Raw genomic sequence first — 21,331 nt, forward strand, 5'->3', positions numbered from 1 at the left:
ACTCCCGTCTCATTCCACTCTGATAATCCGCTGAAGCCCACGGTCATCTATTTTGCTGGTGCATCTTCTCCTGCCATATTTTGTCCTTCCACTAGACTTTCCATTGATATGCTTGGACACAGCACTCTGTGAACAGCCAGCCTCCTTAGCTATGAACTTTTGTGGCTTACCCATCCTATGGAGGGTATCAATAATGATCTTCTGGCCAGTTGTCAAGTCTGCAGTCAGAATCAGAATCATCTTTATTTGCCAAGTATATCCAAAAAACACAAGGAATTTGTCTCCGGTAGTTGGTGCCGCTCTAGTACGACAACAGAGAGTCAGTGGCGAAGGATGCCTCCTGAAGTCCACGATCATCTCTACAGTCTTGAGCGTGTTCAGCTCCAAGTTGTGTCGGCCGCACCACTGCTCCAGCCGCTCCATTTCCTGTCGATATGCAGACTCGTCACCGTCCTTGATGAGGCCGATGACAGAGGTGTCATCTCCAAACTTCAGGAGTTTGACAGCCGGGTGCGTTGAGTCATCCCCATATTGAACCCAACTGAGACAATTGAACCAAACTGAAGCAATTTAATGACACTTGGGGAAACCTGTGCATTTGCTTTGAGTTTAGTAGATGATTAGTGTCTGACACTCAAGTTTATAACATTTACGGCCTGCAAAATTTGGGCTGATTTCTTCACAGTATTGTAATTTTTTTAATTCCTGATTTCATGGGTTTTATGAGCTGGAAGCCCAAATGATGTAAAAATAAACAAATAAATACTTGAAATTGTTTAAATTGTGGGCCCTGAATCTATAATCTATGAAAGTTTAACTTTGTGAATGGAATTATGAAAATAAACATTTACATAATATTATTTTTTTTTATAAAGGGTCTGTATATGATATTTAAAAAGGTCTTTATCTTAATAATTATATAATATTGTTATATGTATTATATTATTACCAGTAACTAAACTTTGTGCTTCACAAACTGACTGCTGCTTTAGTTATTGTTTGTGATTAACATTGCTTGTACTGTATATTTTTATAATGAGCAATTATTATATGTATCTTTTTTATTCAAATCTTATGGCTACAACTGACTATATGTGCCATAATTTGTAAAAATCTCTACTTTCACTCAGTTCTCAGCACTGCCTCCGGTCAGAGTGGTCTTCTCCATCACAATGGAGGGAAGCGCCAGGAAAGTTATAACTGTGCGCTCTGCCCTCATTTTGAAGAATCGCCTCGATGTTCCCATGGAGATCAGACTTGACAGCCCCTCGGCTCCTGACAGTACGCTACCACTGCTCCATTTATATTATTTATTGTACGAATTGTTAATGTATACTGTATGTATGATGTATACGTATATATTTATTGAGCATCACACAGAGAAGCAGTGAGAGATGTCAGAGTGACAGAGAGCGTAAATGATACTGCGCCCCTGAGCTGGGACTGGTGGTGCCTTGCTCAAAGACACCTTAAACACATTCACTGCCATTGACGGCTTTAGAAGTCAAACATCTGTTAACTGGGAAGGCTGGCAGTGAATGAGTACTCAGGATGCGGACTCAGAGCTCTTCTTTTGTCTGCAGTGGGACTCGAACCGTGACCTTCTGTTCCGAAGCACGTCCTTTAATCATTTACATACATGCAAATCAGTCGCCGTCGCTGATGTCATAGGCTGTTTCGTACTCCTTGAACACTGGCAGCTAGATCCATTCCACACATCCACAGACATATGTAATTGTGAATACTACTCCGCGGTGGACTAAAATGGGAGCGCATTGGCCTGAGGTTCTCATTGGCACGGGGTTGACGATACCAGAAATAGCACTTCCACCGCTTCTACTGTTAAGAAGTAACGGTACTTGTACTCCGTTACAATCATCTAAATGTCGCTCACGACTTTTATTTACCAATTATTGCTTATTTATCAACTATTTTGTGCGCGAGACTACGACTTCGACTTCCGCATCGGGCGCTGTTTGAGCCAATCCAGTTTAAGGGCTAAAGCATTATTATTATTTTTTTCTGAACCGCTTCTCCTCACTAGGGTCGCGGGCGTGCTGGAGCCAATCCCAGCTGTCATCGGGCAGGAGGCGGGGTACACCCTGAACTGGTTGCCAGCCATTCGCAGGGCACATAGAAACAAACAACCATTCGCACTCACAATCATGCCTACGGGCAATTTAGAGTCTCCAATTAATGCATGTTTTTGGGATGTGGGAGGAAACCGGAGTGCCCGGAGAAAACCCACGCAGGCACGGGTAGAACATGCAAACTCCACACAGGCGGGGACGGGGATTGAACCCCGCGCCTCAGAACTGTGAGGCTGACGCTCTAACCAGTCGGCCACCGTGCCGCCAGGGCTAAAACAAAGCAAAGCAAATTTATTTATATAGCGCATTTCATACACAAGGTAACTCAATGTGCTTTACATGATTAATAGCATTTAAAAACAAAGAAAAAACATTTAAAACAGAGAAAAAAATAAAAATACAATTAAAACGGCATACAGTGCAGGAAATGTCATTTAAACGTGGAAATGCTCGAAAAAGCATGGGAAAAACCTGGACTTAACACCATGCAGACTTGGGACTGGCGTCACTTCCGTTGGCAACTTATTCCATTTGTGTGCAGCATAATAGCTAAATGCTGCTTCACCATGTTTACTTTGGACTCTGTGTTCCACTATTTGACCTGCGTCTGTCGATCTCAGAGCCCTACTGGGTTCATATGCCATTAGCATTTCTTTCATGTATTCAGGATCTAAACCGTTTAGTGATTTATAGGCCAGTAGCATAACTTTAAAATGTATTCTAAAGCTGACTGGGAGCCAGTGTAGAGACTTTAGAAATGGAGTAATATGGTCTGACCTCAGCATTCTGAATGAGCTGCAGCTGTTTAATGATCTTTTTGGGGAGTCCAGTCAGAAGACGATTACAATGGTCAAGTCTACTTGAGATAAAATCATGGATGAGCTTCTCCTGGTCTGCTTGACATATGCAGGCCTTCACTCTGGATATGTTCTTCAGATGGTAGAAGGTGGTTTTAGTAATTGATTTGATATGACTGTTGAAAGTCAGGTCAGAATCTGAATCAGAACACCAAGGTTTCGGACTTTGTCGTTGGTTTTTAAAGAGAGTGACTGCAGGTATTTACTAACCGCAATCCTTTTTTCTTTTTTGCAAAAAAACAATTATCTCAGTTGTGCTTTAATTGAAGACAATTTTGGCTCATCCAGTTATTTATCTGTTTTAGACAGTGACACAACACCTCAATTGAACTGTAGTCATCTGGAGACACTGCTAGATATAACTGTGTGTCACCTGCATAGCTATGATAGTCAAAATTAAAGTTCTGACGAATTTGATCCAAGGGTAGCATATACAGGCTGAACATGAGGGGTCCAAGAACTGACCCTTGAGGGACCCCATAGGTCATTGCCATTCGATGAGATTGAACACTTCGTGGTTACAAAGTAACTCCTTTCCTCCAGGTAGGACCTGAACCATTTAAAGACTGTCCCATTTAGTCCTACCCACGTTTCCAACCTGTTCAGCAGTATATTATGATCTACAGTATCAAAAGCCGCACTGAGGTCCAACAAGACCAGAATTGACACCTCTCCGGAGTCAGTATTCAACCTTATATAATTTAGCACTTTGATAAGAGCAGATTCTGTTCTATGATGAGTTCGGAAACCTGATTGAAATTTGTCAAAAAGTCCATTTAAGATCAAGAAATTTCTGAGTTGATTAAAAATAACTTTCTCAACAATCTTGGCTATGAAAGGAAGATTTGGGATGGGTCTATAGCTTGTTAACATGGAAGCGTCCAGCGTTCTATTTTTTAGCAGAGGCTTATTGGCAGCTTTAGGAGCTTTAAGAGCTTTAGGAAACTTGCCTGACTGAAGTGAGCAATTGATTATTTGCTGCAAATAAGCTAGCACAGACTTTGCAATAGCTTTGAAAAAGTCAGATGGTATTGAGTCAAGACAGCTCGTTGATGGTTTCAGCTGCTTAACCGTTTTCTCTACAGTTTTTTGGTCAACCGTATCAAATTCTGACATGGTAATAGAGTTTTTCCTGGGTGGCTTCAGATGTAGTATCATTTTGCTGATTTGTGCTAATATTTAAACTGATGGATTGTATTTTTTTTACTAAGATAACAAGCAAATTCATTGCATTTATCGGCTGTTAGGAGTTCTGGAGCTATCTGATTCGGGGGGGAGGAACTTGTGAACCACAGCAAACAGAGTGCGAGTATTGTTGAAGTTCTTACTGATGATTCCAGAAAAGGTGTTTCTGTCTAGCCCTGACTAACTCTTGGTTGAAATTACAAAGACGTTCTCTGTAGAGGTCATAGTCAATTTGGAGTTTAGTTTTTCTCCACTTACGTTCTGCTTTCCTGCACTTTGATTTAGAGGTCTTTATCTTCATTGTGCTCCTCCACGGTGTTCTCGGTCGCCTCAAGATTGTCTTAGTTTTAATAGGAGCGGCAGCATTCATGACATTTGAGATTTCACAGGCGAAATTATCCAAAACTTCTCAGCATTCACAGTTTGCGGCACAGCAATGGTCTCCATAAACCTAGTGGCGGTACTCTCATTTATGTACCTTTTCTTAATAGACATAGAGGTTGTCTGAACTTTTGGAAGAATCTGTAATTCAAAGAATATACAAAAATGGTCAGAAATAGCCATATCTTTAATGTCTTCTTCTTTTCCTTTCGGCTTGTCCCGTTAGGGGTCGCCACAGCGCGTCATCCTTTTCCATGAGAGCCTATCTCCTGCATCCTCCTCTCGAACACCAACTGCCATCATGTCTTCCCTCACAACATCCATCAACCTTCTCTTTGGTCTTCCTCTAGCTCTCTTGCCTGGCAGCTCCATCCTCATCATCCTTCTACCAATATACTCACTCTCTCTCCTCTGGACGTGTCCAAACCATTGAAGTCTGCTCTCTCTAACTTTGTCTCCAAAACATCGAACCTTGGCTGTCCCTCTGATGAGCTCATTTCTAATTTTATCCAACCTGGTCACTCCGAGAGCGAACCTCAACATCTTCATTTCCGCCACCTCCAGCTCTGCTTCCTGTTTTCTCTTCAGTGCCACTGTCTCTAATCCATACATCATGGCTGGCCTCACCACTGTTTTATAAACTTTGCCCTTCATCCTAGCAGAGACTCTTCTGTCACATAACACACCTGACACCTTCCTCCACCCGTTCCAACCTGCTTGGACCCGTTTCTTCACTTCCTGACCACACTCACCATTGCTCTGGACGGTTGACCCCAAGTATTTAAAGTCCTCTACCTTTGCCATCTCTTCTCCCTGTAGCCTCATTCTTCCCCCACCACCCCTCTCATTCATGCACATATATTCTGTTTTACTTCGGCTAATCTTCATTCCTCTTCTTTCCAGTGCATGCCTCCATCTTTCTAACTGTTCCTCCAGCTGCTCCCTGCTTTCACTGCAGATCACAATGTCATCTGCAAACATCATGGTCCACGGGGATTCCAGTCTAACCTCATCTGTCAGCCTATCCATCACCACTGCAAAAAGGAAGGGGCTCAGGGCTGATCCCTGATGGAGTCCCACGTCCACCTTAAATTCTTCTGTCACACCGACAGCACACCTCACCGCTGTTCTGCTGCCCTCGTACATGTCCTGTATTATTCTAACATACTTCTCTGCCACTCCAGACTTCCGCATGCAGTACCACAGTTCCTCTCTGGGTACTCTGTCATAGGCTTTCTCTAGATCTACAAAGACACAATGTAGCTCCTTCTGACCTTCTCTGTACTTTTCCATCAACATCCTCAAGGCAAATAATGCATCTGTGGTACTCTTTCTAGGCATGAAACCATACTGTTGCTCGCAAATACTCACTTCTGTCCTGAGTCTAGCCTCCACTACTCTTTCCCATAACTTCATTGTGTGGCTCATCAACTTTATTCCTCTATAGTTGCCACAGCTCTGCACATCACCTTTGTTCTTAAAAATGGGCACCAGTACACTTTTCCTCCATTCCTCAGGCATCTTCTCACGCACTAGAATTCTATTGAACAAGCTGGTCAAAAACTCCACAGCCACCTCTCCTAGATGCTTCCATACCTCCACAGGAATGTCATCAGGACCAACTGCCTTTCCATTTTTCATTCTCTTTAATGCCTTTCTAACTTCCCCCTTACTAATCATTGCCACTTCCTGGTCCACCACACTTGCCTCTTCTACTCTCCCTTCTCTATCATTTTCCTCATTCATCAACTCCTCGAAGTATTCTTTCCATCTACCTAGCACACTGCTGGCACCAGTCAACATATTTCCATCTCTATCCTTAATCACCCTAACCTGCTGCACATCCTTCCCATCTCTATCCCTCTGTCTGGCCAGCCTGTATAGATCCTTTTCTCCTTCTTTAGTGTCCAACCTGCCATACATGTCATCATATGCCTCTTGTTTTGCCTTTGCCACCTCTACCTTTGCCCTGTGTCGCATCTCAATGTATTCCTTTCGCCTCTCCTCGGTCCTCTCAGTGTCCCACTTCTTCTTAGCTAACCGTTTTCCTTGTATGATTTCCTGTACTGTGAGGTTCCACCACCAAGTCTCCTTCTCTCCTTTCCTGCCAGAAGATACACCAAGTACTCTCCTGCCTGCTTCTCTGATCACCTTGGCTGCAGTGGTCCAGTCTTCTGGAAGCTCTTCCCGTCCACCGAGAGCCTGTATCACCTCTTCCCGAAAAGCTGCACAACACTCGTCCTGTCTCAGCTTCCACCACATGGTTCTCTTCTCTGCCTTTGTCTTCCTAATTTTCCTCCTCACCACCAGAGTCATCTTACACACCACCATCCTATGCTGTCTAGCCACACTCTCCCCTACCACTACCTTACAGTTGGTAACCTCCTTCAGATTACATCGTCTGCACAAGATGTAATCCACCTGTGTGCTTCTACCTCCGCTCTTGTAGGTCACCCTATGTTCGTGCCTCTTCTGGAAAAAAGTGTTCACTACAGCCATTTGCATCCTTGTTGCAAAGTCTACCACCATCTGTCCCTCCAAGTTCCTTTCCTGGATACCGTACTTACCCATCACTTCTTCATCACCCTTATTACCTTCACCAACATGTCCATTACAATCTGCACCAATTACGACTCTCTCTCTGTCTGGGATGCTTAGAACTACATCATCTAGCTCCTTCCAGAATTTCTCTTTCACCTCTAGGTCACATCCTACCTGTGGGGCATAGCCACTAATCACATTACACATAACACCCTCAATTTCAAATTTCAGCCTCATCACTCGATCTGATACTCTTTTCACCTCCAAGACATTCTTAGACATTCATATCTTTAATGTCAATTGATAGAATTTCAACATCCTTGGAGATGACCAGGTCTAAGATGTGACCTTGACTGTGGGTTGGACTCTTAATATGTTGTGAGAGGTCAAATGTGTCTAGTATAGCAGAGAGTTCGTTAGATGTTTTTTTTTTTTTTTTTCCCATGTTATTGTCAACATGGATGTTAAGTCTCCCGTTATGACAAAACAGTTGAAGTCAGTACAAATAGCTGACAACAGTTCTGAAAAATCCTCCATAAATTTTCTATTGTATCTTGGAGGCCTATAAATTATTAAAACAATAACCTTTGGGTCACCTTTAACTAAAAAACTGAGATATTCAAAAGATCACACAGTATAATTTTTTAAGCTTAAATAATGATCTTAAAAATAACAGCAATACCACCGCCTTTTTTCCCTATTCGACACTTGTTCATAAAATTAAAATTTGCTGGTGTTGCCAGATTTAAAATGGTATTACAGCTACTTTCTATTAACCACGTTTCATTTAGTAACAAAAAGTCCAGATCATAGATTGTAATGATTTCATTAATCAAAATTGATTTATTACCGAGTGACCTGATATTGAAAAGAGCTAGTCTCGCAGAGATAACTGGAGACAATGGTTTGATAGATTCACATTTTATCCTCAGTTTGTAGTTCTACTTTTTTTGGACCATATTTCTTTGACCAACTTTCTGTCCCTTGCAATTACAGGGATCAAAAATGCCTGATCTCCATAAGGGTCTGACTTATTCTGGAAAAGGCCCGACAGATATCAGTCAGATTCGCAGATAAGGTTCCTCATGGGTGGAGGAGGGGCCCTTCGCATCTTAGTGGACGGTGGTTTCAGGCGAGGGGGGATGGGAGGAAGATCTTGGCGTGGTGTGCGTTGGATTGACAATATTGACAATAGTCTTCATCCTGTCTGTCACACCTAGCAGAGAATTTAGGCTAGTAAAGAATGAGTTTTGCGTTGGGCTTTGCTCAAATGGGGCAGGGAGGGGTGTGGGAGATTCCACGTGCTGGCTCATTTCATTTGTCATTCGCTCCTCCGATTGTTTGGATGACGCTGATGAATCCATCTGAGCCTCGTGTCGCCTTATCTCCCTTTCTTCCAATTGTTTGGGAGCAACTGGATCTTTTTGTCCTTCAGCCGTGTCAACAAGGCCAGTGTTTTCTTTTCGGGCAGCTGAAGGACATACACAGTAAAAATGTTGGCAGCCAATAACTTAACCGAAACCGTCTGCCTTGTAAAGATGTCTGCGCTCCCAAAAAACGCAGAAATTGTCAATGAAACGGGGATAGTGCAGTACACACTTATTTGAGCCACTTATTTAATTGACTGAGCCTAGAGAAACGTTCATCTCCAAATCGTACAAGTGGGAAAGGTCCACTTATACAAACCTCAGCATCCAAACATTGCACTTTTGTTAGGAGATCAATAAAATCTCACTTCAGTACCTCCAATTGATGCTTGAGAACATCCAGGGTCCCTGTGTGTATAGTGACACATTTCACAGTTGGGTGCTAGTTAGTGATCGCCAGGATTTTTTTGGAGATATCAGACACCATGTCATTAGTAAAACAAAGTACTTTGGTGTTCTTCTCACTGCAAAAACGTACCACAGCTTGACAGCTTCATCACCATCTATTAATGTTTGGGGTGCCATTTTTTTCTTGTATGATTTAGTTTCGTACCTTTCAGTGGTGGTTAGCATTATTGGCCAGGTTCTTGTAAAAGTGGCTCGAATCTATGTGTAAGTCTGATGTCAATGTTTTGCATTGACTCGCATCCTTTTTTCTTGCCTTTCGCTGGAGCGACCGTCCACGGCCGCTCACTCAGCGTTGAAGCAGCCCGCAAAACAGGCCAGCCGGATTCCTCGGTAATCTGCTGGTGTTGTATCCTCCCTTTTAGATGTTGTCCCATATCTTTGGGCTTTGCTCCCATTAAATTCCAGGGAGAACTGCTGGATTGTCCATTATTGTTTCCACAGTCCACATCCGTCACCTTTGTTGAGCTAAGTGGCTGTCTGTTAGCACACTTCTGCTCACCATTTTGAGACATCGGTAGAGTGGTTTCATTCACCGACTGTCCATTTACGTCCACATACACTTCAAAACGGTGGATTTTCGTTTCTAGGTTTGACATCCTCTGCAGCAGTCCATGATAGTCCTCAGTGGAAAAGGGAGGCATCTCGATTGCTGGTCTTGTTGCTAATAGCAGGCTTGTGCTAATTAGCAAGCCATGTGATGGTGAGAGGTTATCAGAAAATATTGGAATATGGCAACAACTGACTGTATCTACAAAAAAAAGTACTTTCCCACAGGTTTAAAAATATCGAGGAGTCACTGCTTCAAATTTTTTGGAGAAGAAAAACAAGCTTATCAGCAATAAAAAATGTAAACAGAAGTGAAGCAAGCAGAGCGAGCAAAAAAAGCGTCTGCACTGTACGAGAGAGTACAAATCCACGCTAGTGACATTTAAGGCTAGTTCACCAATCAAACGACACAAGAAAGTCACATGACCTCACACGTCTTCTATTGGGTTTCCCGGGTAAGTATTAACACTTGATAAGCCAGCCCGGCTGATTGTCGTACCAACGTGGCGGCCATGTTGGGAAGGTCGTCATTACCATGAAGGCAACGGTGCGCTACTTGTTTACATTTTGACAAACAAAAACAACAGCTTTTATGTATTGTAGTATTTGTCTGGCACTGTCTCCCCAAACGTGATATTTCAGCTCACTTATACTTTAGAAAACACCTTGCAGTAAATTGCACATATTTTGACACACACACTACAACATTAGAATTTGCACATTCACATTTTATTTTGTAATTTTTTTTTAATTGATGTTCATGCTGTGGTTAAAAAAAATCAGTATTTACTCACTATTTACTCAGTACTTGAGTAATTATTTCACTGTATACATTTTACTCTGAAGTAATTTTTTGGAGGACTACTTTTTACTTTCACTTGAGTCATATTATTGTCAAGTAACAGTACTCTTACTTAGGTACAATATTTGGCTACTCTACCCACCTCTGGAGCAAACATCCTGTATTGTTACTCTTACGTTAAGCAACATTTTTGCTCATCAGATCAGCCAGTATCGTATTTGTTGCACTGGTCTTTTGTATTTTGTGTTGAGGTGCTGCGGGTCGTGGCCCTGGTTGTGGTCCCAGCGGAACCGCGAAGCACACGTAACATCGACGACAAGAGTTTATCCGCTAGTACATTTTGTATTAGGAAATGCCTACAATTAGTTTGCTAAATGTATGTTAGGGATTATTTCACAACACAGAATGATCTAACTTCAAATTCAGAAATGGTCAATAAAAACAGAAAAATATTGTACTTAATATTTTCCTGAAGGATGCATTTGGGATTAGCCTTTGAAGTTGTTAATAGTGAAAAATTAAGTGAAACACACAATGATTTTAGTCAATTCCTTTGCAGAATGAGAGTGCTTAAATAACTTTTCTTTTTTTTGCCTTATTGTACTCTTCAGAGTCTTCCCGATTGCTTAATTTATGTTAAAATCAAAAAAATTCTCTGTGGGGGCCCGGGGATCGCCCCAGGCCACCCCTACACCCCTTTTTTTGGGGGGGTGGGGTCAGCTTTTCCATGCCTTTAGTGTTTTAATGTCTGCATTAATTATACACACTATAAATATGCAAAATGCAGTGGATCCCCACATATTTGCAGTTCAGCACCCCATTTGTGGATTTTTATTTATTTTTATCTGTCAGTTTTTTTCCATGAGGGGAACAACCCAATTTCTTTTGTGGAAACTAGTCCTCCGCATCGACACCCGCAGATTTCATCTTATTTTTTTTTTCAAATTTTCAATAATTGAATTATTACTCCTTGTACTATTCCAAAATAATAGTCCAACAAATGAAAAATCCAATTTTATTATTAGAAAATGATTGAACCGGTTAGAGAGTACGCTGGCATGTTTTGACTGGCTCGTTTTTAGCTTACGCATCTACCGACAGAAAAGTTTTTCTTTTTAGTTTAAAATGGCTAACTTTAACGAGGATCCCTCGACATAAAATGGCCACAGGTAGAATCCCGTGGCTGTTTTGCGCCCGTCGTCGGTGCCATTAATCCTCACGAAATGGACCAAGCTTCAGCCTTTCCAGCTAGCCTGTTGCTACCTCGCCTGCTGGCTACCTAGCCGCTCTAGCTTCATGCTGTGTTGGATCTATTTCTCCTATTAAATCTGCCACCGTGCCACGGGCCCCCCTCTCCAGTGATGGCTTCTGTGGTGGTGCTGTTATGGTTACTGTGCTGCTCATTGGAGAGTTAGGCTAAACGCAGGCCTCCTTCAGCGGAGAGCTTTTTTTTTTTCATCCATCCATGTTCTTTTAGCCTATCCCAGCTATCTTCGGGCAGGAGGTGGGGTACACCCTGAACCGGCAGGGCACATAGAAACAAACAACCATTCTCACTCACATTCACACCTACGGGCAATTTAGAGTCTTCAATCAACCTGCCACGCATGTTTTTGGGATGTGTGAGAAAACCGGAGTGCCTGAAGAAAACCCACCCAGGCACGGGGAGAACATGCAAACTCCACACAGGCAGGGCCGGACTTTGAACCCCGGTTCCCACAACCGTGAGGCAGATGTGCTAACCAGTCGGTTACCGTGCCGGCAGCTTTTTTAAATTATTTTTTATTTTATTTTATTTTTTTAAACCAACTTCATTGAAATCTCAGTGAAGCTACAATGTGTACATGCACAGAAGTGATGCGCATTAAGCCAAAATGGTGGTTGTGGACAGCATTGCAGGACTTGTCACAATAAAGTATTTTATTCTTTGACTTGTTTTGATTTGAATGTGAAAATTTTGATTCAGAATTGGCTTTGTCATTGGAATTCAAATCAATCCGAATCCCCACTGATTCGTTTGTAGCACACATACATACTGTATATACTATATTGCCAAAAGTATTCGCTCACTCATCCAAATAATTGAATCCATGGCCACAGGTGTATAAAATCAAGCACCCAGGCATACAGACTGTTTTTACAAACATTTGTGAAAGAATGGGTCACTCGCAGGAGCTCAATGAATTCTAGCGTGGAACTGTGATAGGATGACACTTGTGTAACAAGTCCAGTCGTAAAATTTTCTCGCTCCTAAATATTCCACAGTCGACTGTCAGCTGTATTATAAGAACATGGACGCATTTGGGAACGGCAACAACTCAACCACAAAGTCGTAGGCCACGTAAATTGACGGTGCGGGGTCAGTGGATGCTGAGGCGCATAGTGGGACGAGGTCGCCAACTTTCTGCCTAGTCAAACATCAAATGCCCTTCAGATTAGTTGAAGAACAATGTGCAGATAGCTTCATGGAATGGGTTTCCATGGCTGAGTAGACATACAGTGGGTACGGAAAGTATTTAGACCCCCTTAAATTTTTCACTTTGTTATATTGGAGCGATTTGCTAAAATCGTTTAAGCTAATTTTTTTCCTCATTAATGTCCACACAGCACCCCATAGAGACAGAAAAAAAACGGAATTGGTGAAATTTTGGCAGATTTATTAAAAAATTTTAATTTAAATATCACACAGTATTCAGACCCTTTGCTCAGTATTTAGTAGAAGAACCCTTTTGAGCTAATACAGCCATGAGTCTTTTTGGGAATTAGGTTTTTCACACCTGGATTTGGTGATCATCTGCCATTCGTCCTTGCAGATCCTCTCCAGTTCTGTCAGGTTGCATGGTGAATGTTGGTGGACAGCCATTTTCAGGTCTCTCCAGAGATGCTCAATTGGGTTTAAGGCAGGTCTCTGGCTGGGCCATTCAAGAACAGTCACAGAGTTGTTCTGAAGCCACAGCAAAGGGTCTGAATACTTATGGCTGCGTGATATTTCAGTTTTTCTTTTTTAATAAATCTGCAAAACTTTCAACAATTGTTTTTTTCTGTCAATATGGGGTGCTGTGTGTACATTGAGGAATAAAATGAATTTAAAAGATTTTAGCAAATGGCTGCAATATAACAAAGGGGGAAGAATTTAAGGGGGTCTGATTAGTTTCTGTACCGACTGTACATCACAAAGTGCAATGCAAAACGTCAGATGCAGTGGTGTAAAGCACGCCGCCACTGCACTCTAGAGAAGTGGAGATGCTTTCTCTGGAGTGACAAATCACGCTTCCCCATCTGGCAAGCTGAAGGACAAGTCAGGGTTTGGCAGTTGCCAGGAGAACGGTACTTGTTTGCCTGCATTGTGCCAAGTGTAAAGTTTGGTGGATGAGGGATTATATGGTGTTGGGTATTTTTCAGGGGCTTAAACCTTGTGGACAACCTTCCCAGAAGAGTTGAAGCTGTTATAGCTGCAAAGGGTGGACTGACATTGAACCCTATGGATTAGGAATGGGATGTCACTCAGAACTATTTTATAGAACAAACATATGAAACGGTCCTGGACAGAAATGATGGTACCCTTAATATTTTGTTGCACAGCCTTTTGAGGCAATCACTGCAATCAAACGATTTTTGTAACTTTCAATGAGACTTCTGCACCTCACAGCAGGTATTTTGGTTCATTCTTCATGAGCAAACTGCTCCACTTTGCTCAGGTTTGAAGGTCTGCTTTCTCCAGACGGCATGGTTTAGCTCCTTCCCTGGATGTTTAATAGGATTTTTATCAGGGCTCTTAGAAGGCCACTTCAGAATAGTCTAATAATTTGCTGTTAGCCATTAGCCATTCTTGGGTGTTTTTAGCTGTGTGTTTTGGGTCATTATCCTGTTGCAAGACCAATGACCTGCGACTCTTTTCTGGCACTGGGCAACACATTTTTCTCTCGAATACCTTGATAGCCTTGAGATTTCATTGAACCCTGCACAGATTGAAGACACGCTGTGCCAGATGGAGCAAAGCAGCTCCAGAACATAACAGAGCGTCCTCCATGTTTCACAGTTCTTTTCTTGGTATGCCTCATTCTTCCGTCCGTGAACATGATGTGCCTTGCCAAAAAGTTCCACTTTTGTCTCATCTGTCCATAGGACATTCTCCCATCAGCTTTGTCAACATGCAGTTTGGCAAATTCCTGTCTCACTTTTTGTCATGATTTATTTTCAACTGTGGTGTCCTCCTCGGTCATCTCCCATGAAGTCCACTTTGGCTCAAACGACGACGCATTGTCCAGCCAGTATGTCTTTTATTTATTGTAGTGTCTACCTAGATTTCAAAACGATGACAAGGAGGTGGTCGGCCAAGGTCTCAATGCACACAGGGTGGGTCACCTTTGGCGATAACCATGCCAAAATAACAACAGCAAACATAGCTGCCTGCTCAGCCTTCTGCTCTCCGCCTCACACACGGCTCCCTCTTCCTTACCTCGCGAGAAAGCAAGGGGGCTGGCTTTCTCATCCAGTCACAAATCAGGACTTAGCGTATACAGTATCAGTGCCTCTAAGTGACAGTCGGAAATTTTAGAACTCTTAAAATCATGCATCCTGTGGGCCATTTTGGCATGCAGGCTGTATGCTTCACTCCCCTTGTGTAGATCCACATTTTACTGTAAAATATTACTTTTCTTGTTTGTATTTTGTGTGAGTTTATTGTCCTTCATTCCCTTACTAACTGTATGCATGTCTCAACAGAACCAGTGGTATTGCCTCCCATTTTGCCCAGTCAGGCCTTGGCAGTTCCACTCCACCTGACATCATGGCGACTTCAGGCGCGGCCCAAGGGCTTGGGCTTATTTTTTTGTAAAGTTCCAATCCACTGGACCAGTGTAGAGCGGCCCGGAGAGATCAGCAGCAGCAAAAGGGATTGCCAGTCAGCAGACTTTGATGACACTCTCAAGCGTAACTTCAGGTAGATTCATTGACTAAGACTTTTGCTCTGGTTTGTTTTTAGTTTGCCCACATAATTTTATTTCTCTGTACTTCATAAGGTTTTGTGTGGTCATAAAAAAGGAGAACTACCCAGACCAGCAACCTGCCAAAAGGATCTCAAGTACAAATCAGATCTATCGACAGCCAGGTCATACCATCTATCTGTTGCCCACCATGGTGCTGGCCAACCTGCTACCCTGTGACCTCAACTACTACATGAAGGGGACTGCCGTCAAAGGGTCACTGAAACCAGGAAAAGAAGCTGTGCTTCATGCTGTGGATACCTCCCAAAACATGGAACTCGGTCAGAGAAGAGAAAAAAAAAAACTGACTGGTATTTATTTGCTACACATTTTTCCGCTTTTGTGCTCATGCTGTTTTTATTCCAGGTGTCTTGTTAGAGAACTTTCCTGTGTGCAAAGAGCTGCTCATTCCTCCTGGAACTCAGAATTATGTAGTACGGATGAGGCTATATGACACCAACAAGCGTCTACTTTGCCTCACCATCCGCATCATCCTCCGGGCGCACGGGGCACTTAAGATCCTGATTTCTTCCCCCTACTGGCTTATCAACAAGACAGGTTAAGCCTTTGATTAATTAAAACAAAAATTAATTCTACCATGAGCACACTTGCTCATTTACTGAAGTTATTTTCTTTTTTCAGGCTTACCATTAATTTTTAGACAAGACAATGGAAAAGTGGATGCGGCAGGCCAGTTTGATGAGCATGAATTAGCACGAAGCCTCAGTCCATTACTGTTCTGCTACACTGACAAAGAACAGCCTGCTATGTAAGTTTGTATCAGAGTATCAACATATGTATTATTTTAACCCTTTAGTAAATAGATGCAGTTTGAGTAACTAAAATCCGCCCTAAAAACTAAAGTGGTGTTTCATTAATTTTCTTTGATTGACCATTTCGTACAATTAATCAAGCAATAGATTACTTATTTATAAAAACATTTTATGAATTTTATCTGAAATACTTTGAAAGTATGCTTTTGCACATACTTTTGCAGTTTGCCTTTGTAACACAAGAAAACATACTGTTTCAATTGTTTCGAGACGCAGTTAATCAACAATCCCACAATTTGACAGAATATTTTTACTATGAATCAATGGACTAATTTATTACTATGCTTATCCCCATTTAAGACAAAAACTAAGTTCATCATCTTCATGTTTTTTTTTTGTTTGATTGTTTTTTTAATTCACATCCAATTTTCCCTATTTTTCTTAAACCTAGGTGTACTATGCGAGTTGGAAGGGGGATCCATCCAGATGGCGTTGCAGGCTGGTGCCAGGGTTTCTCCCTGGATGGAGGGAGTGGTGTCAGGGCAGTGAAGGTTATCCAACAGGGTAACAGGCCTGGACTCATCTACAACATTGGCAAGTTATTATATTCCATCTTTGTATTAGACTTTACACGATCAGGATTTTTGGGGCCGATCACCGATCAGCGAGTTGAAAAAAACGATAACCGATCACCGATCATATCACAAGATGGAGGAATGTGTATTTAAATGACCTGTTCATTTACTGTATATACTTGTGTACTTAATTGCTCAAAAAATTATATTTACAATAAATAATGTATCTTTGTTCATCTATTTATGCCAGTGAGGCATAGTGACAGACAGAACAAATGATAAATGGTCATCTATTAGATGACAGGAAGTACATACAGTAATTAATGTATCCACTTTTCGTGACTTTTTTGTTTGTTGGTGTGCTGTGAGATTTTTCAATTGTAAAATAAGTTCCTTGGCTCCATAAAGGTTGGAAATCATTGCTCTAGTCAGATCGTGTATTCTAATCAGTCAGGTCAAACCAACATTACAACGTGACAGAAATAATGGGTGATAACTTACTGTAATTAAATTACTTCACCCACACCGAAACTTTAGAGCATGATTCGACAGAACGGCGGCATGTTTACGTCCAACCGTTCGTGGTACCAGTAGCTTGCTAGGCTACATAACGTTTTGTTGCCTGCTTGCGAGCCGTATCTTATTCAAAGTACGTGAACATACCTCAAGAAAGCCTTAAACGAACGTCCTCTCCTGTCCTGGGCACCGGCTACCAGCAACACACAATTTTCCCCATTTTGTCCTTATAATACAAAGTCGTCGCGCTCCACTCTTGTTGTCTTCTTCACGGTAACGAGTGTATCCGGTCGCATTTGAGTTGACGAGATAAAGCCCAATGATCGTAAAAAACGGGATGCGGTGGTATCGGAATACAAGATTTTATTGCTCTGGTCTGACAGTGCAATCGTGAAAGAGCAAATTTGTCTTGTAGTTTGATCCGGGCATTACGTGTTTTCTGTTCCACACTGCCGACATGTTTTTTTATTTTATTTATTTTTTTCATAACTTTATTGGCCGTCAGATATTTACAGGACTACGCCAAAAGACAAGCGACAAGGCTAAAAATAAACTAGCTTTTGGTTTCAAATATATTGTGCACGATGGCGACGCGAAGTAAATGTCTTTTGCGGAGTCATTGATCGGATCAGCGAATTATGACATTAAAGCCGATCAGCATGAAAGGCTAATTATCGGCCGATACCGATAAGGCCGATAAAATCGGTGTAAAGTCTACTTTGTATCAATTAGTAACTAATTTTAATGGAATTGAATGTCATAATTTTTCATACACCTATGTCACCAGTGCAATACGCAGTTTTACATGCTGTGCTTGCCAAAGGAGTGTTAATAGAGATTTTATCATGCATTTGTTATCCCTTTCCAACATATAGGCATCAGTGTGCGCAATGGAAAAGGACGCTACCGAGACACTCACATCGTGACTTTTGCCCCCCGCTACTTGCTGGATAACAGCTCCTCACACAAACTTGCCTTTGCCCAAAGAGAGTTTGCTCGTGGAAAGGTGAGGAATTACCTGCTCTTGTGGTGTTCTTCAGGATCAATGTCAATGATTTTTGCAGATCTACTATTTCTATATAGACCAAACTCCAGTCTTCAGTCTACAATCTCCAGTCCTGATGTTTTACTGACCACGTCCTTAAAGCAGTGTCAACTGTTTGCTTTGAGCAAGCATCTGTAGCTGTAAATGTTTTTTACAAAGCAACTAAAAACGTCTTTTTAGACTGAGGTTTGAGGAGACACTGTTGATTAGATTTGTATTTCATGTTATAAATGTTGTGTTTTATCATCTCTTGATATTTTGTTATACTCTATTTAATTTGAACGTGTGAAGCACTTAGTGACTATATTTTGTACTGTGGTACCTTGACTTACGAGTGCCCCAACTTAGGGGTTTTTAAGTTCTGAGCTGTCGCTTGGTCAGTATTTTGCTTTGTGTTGCGAGCCAAAATTGGAGTTGCAAGAGAGCTTCAGATTCGCCGACGCTCAAGTGAAATGAACAAAAAAAAAAGAGCCACCGTGTGCGATGTACTTTCTGCCATTGATTGACTGAGGAAAAACAGTCAAACACAATACAAAATGAAAACACTCGCAAGGAGCATGGAGAAGATGCTCACACTGAACTAACCGAATGGCAAAGGGCCCACCGGAGCTGGAGTCAGCTCCTGATGTCACTCACAGAGCCACACCAGAGGTCACACCTAAACACATGAATTTGTGTGTGGCTTTCATCTTATTTACAATTTATAAAACCAGTTTATTTACATCTTTAATTATTTTTGTATATTTATACTTTACAATATAGTGCTATAATTCTATTTTATTTATTTATTTTTACAAAAGCAACTAAAAATGGTGGTGTTTCTTGGGGTGCTGGATTGGATTAAGGGCATTTCAGTTCATTTCAATGGGGAAAATATATTTGCTATACTAATAAATTGAGTTAATGAGCTTGGTCACGAAACAAATTAATCTTGTAAGCCAAGGTACCATTGTGTTCTAAATGTGTACGTTCTACTTATTCCCAGGGTACATCCAACCCGGAGGGTTACATCTCCACTCTGCCAGGCTCCAGTGTTGTCTTCCACTGGCCCCGAAATGACTACGACCAACTGCTGTGTGTGCGCCTAATGGACACGCTGACATGCACCTGGTCAGGAGGCTTTGAAGTCAACAAACCCAAGTCCTTCCATGTCAACATGAGGTGAGAAATATTTTGGCTTCTCATCCTTAACATTTTCTAATTGCATTTGTTGCAATAATCGCATGAATTTAGCGATACTTTGCTTTTTAGTTGAAATTTCAGGATGAAGGTTAAAGTGCATTTTATGTTTCATCCGAAAGCAGAGTATCCTTAACTTTTTGTGAATACTGCATAACACGAGTTTATTAAGATAATTTCCATATAGAGGGGGGGATAAATACAATGGTCACTGAAATAACTTTAAACTGATGAGTCTGGAATTTTCCAAAATGCATATTGACAAACCACAAAGCTTTTTGAGAATGTACTTTGGACAGATGAGACAAAACTGGAATATCATTTATGTTTACAGACAAAAAAAAAAGACCTGAAGCCTAGAAACAATTGTGTCCATGTGTGTGACTGTGTACTGTGTATAGAAACTGGTATTAATTGAATTTTGCTTTTTAAAGGGACACCATGGGGAATTGCTTCTTCCTCCGGACAGAGATTACCATCAAGGGAGCCACCTACCAGATCTCCTTTACTGACACTGACCAGCTGCCCCCACCTTTCCGCATCCACAATATCTCTGAAGTAAGCTGTTGCTTTGTTATATGGCTTGTTGCATGATTTAACATGTCTGACACTTACTGTAGACTGAAAGTGCGCTATTAAGAGATGCATCACATCAACAGCCGGAACTGCAGGAAGCACATATTTTATTTACTTAGAACAGACTTTAAATAACCTGATTTTTAAATATGCTTCAGTTGACACTAATACTGGACCGTTACTCTCTCGAATGCTGTGCTATGGCCCATCTCGAAGACAAAATAAGAAATTGAGTTCTTTTTCGAACCTCTTCAGGTTCCTATCCAATTCTGGCAGCATGGGGTAGTTGACATCAAGCTGCACACTGAGGTGAAGGCAGACTCCGAACTGGACTACGCCTGTGACGAGCAAACGCTTCCACCATACCTGACTCTGACTGTCAAGGGAGCCGGCTCATCAGAGGTCACAGCTGACATGAACTTCTTCAGAGAATACAACAAGCTCTACTATGAGAATTTCATCTACATCGCGGCCACGCACACCTTCTCACAGTACTGTTCACTTACATTAAGCATTTTTTTTTTTTTTATGTTAAAAGTCAAAGGCATAAGCAGCAATATTTTTTTCTTGGATGCAGGAGTGGTGGAAGGAGGCCTGTTGGAAAGAAGCATCTGGTAACTTGGGCAGAATTGGTTCTTGATGTGGACACAAAGACGCAGAGGGTCATCTTGAAAAAGAAGGTATATAGTGTAGGCATTGGACGGTATCAGATTCTGACGGTATGATAACCTTGAGCAAAAATACTGCGGTATCACAGTATTTATATTACAGCTCTAAAATCGATTATTTAAAAAAATGTGGGTAAGTAAAAACAACTTTTACATTGAACACAATCTATTTTAATTTAAACAAAATATAGAATATTTGGTACATTAATAAACATGTTCCATGTTAAGTTTAAATCAATAAATTTATGAATAAATATTAACACTTAGTAAATCACAATGTCCCATCAGTGGTGAGCTATTTTTAGAACAGACCCGCGGGCTACTTGTGGTCCTTGGGGGCTACCTCGTGCTTGCAGGCACCATGTTGGTGATCCCTGCTCTTACATAGTGCTACAAAAAATATATAAAACATAAAAACAAATGTGGTAGGTTAATTGAAAACACTAAATTGCCCGTAGGTGTAGATGTGAGTGTGAATGGTTGTTTGTTTATCTGTGCCCTGCAACCCTGATGAAGATAGGCAGTACAGCAAATGGATGGATGGATAAAAACAAATGTATGTATTTACAATTAAACTTTTAACTACTTTGGTATTTTAACTTATTTCTACTGAACAAATTTAAAGTGACAAAACAATCACTACAAAACACAATATAAATACAATTATGTAAAAACAAAAGAAAGAAAATCGGCATCCAGATAACTTGTCAATAGTTAAGCTTGGCATTGAGATACACCAAGTGCCTCAAGTTTTAAGGAGCTGATCTGGTTTCTTCT

At 41.3% G+C, this 21,331-nt stretch overlaps 1 protein-coding gene across 7 annotated transcripts in view; it reads left to right on the forward strand.

The window, feature by feature from the left end:
* vps13d (vacuolar protein sorting 13 homolog D) overlaps positions 1-21,331 on the forward strand; it is a 120,638-nt gene that overhangs the window by 69,535 nt on the left and 29,772 nt on the right. For all 7 annotated transcript variants that reach the window (XM_061791836.1, XM_061791870.1, XM_061791827.1 and 4 more), the window contains 11 exons: positions 1,131-1,281; positions 14,963-15,179; positions 15,259-15,503; positions 15,589-15,780; positions 15,865-15,991; positions 16,447-16,589; positions 17,962-18,092; positions 19,117-19,292; positions 19,745-19,868; positions 20,142-20,377; positions 20,464-20,566. In XM_061791836.1, the coding sequence (XP_061647820.1) occupies positions 1,131-1,281; positions 14,963-15,179; positions 15,259-15,503; positions 15,589-15,780; positions 15,865-15,991; positions 16,447-16,589; positions 17,962-18,092; positions 19,117-19,292; positions 19,745-19,868; positions 20,142-20,377; positions 20,464-20,566 (1,845 nt within the window). The remainder of the gene's footprint in view (positions 1-1,130; positions 1,282-14,962; positions 15,180-15,258; positions 15,504-15,588; positions 15,781-15,864; positions 15,992-16,446; positions 16,590-17,961; positions 18,093-19,116; positions 19,293-19,744; positions 19,869-20,141; positions 20,378-20,463; positions 20,567-21,331) is intronic.

The sequence above is a fragment of the Phyllopteryx taeniolatus genome, chromosome 1 (assembly GCF_024500385.1).
Source record: "Phyllopteryx taeniolatus isolate TA_2022b chromosome 1, UOR_Ptae_1.2, whole genome shotgun sequence".
Lineage (NCBI taxonomy): Eukaryota > Metazoa > Chordata > Actinopteri > Syngnathiformes > Syngnathidae > Phyllopteryx > Phyllopteryx taeniolatus.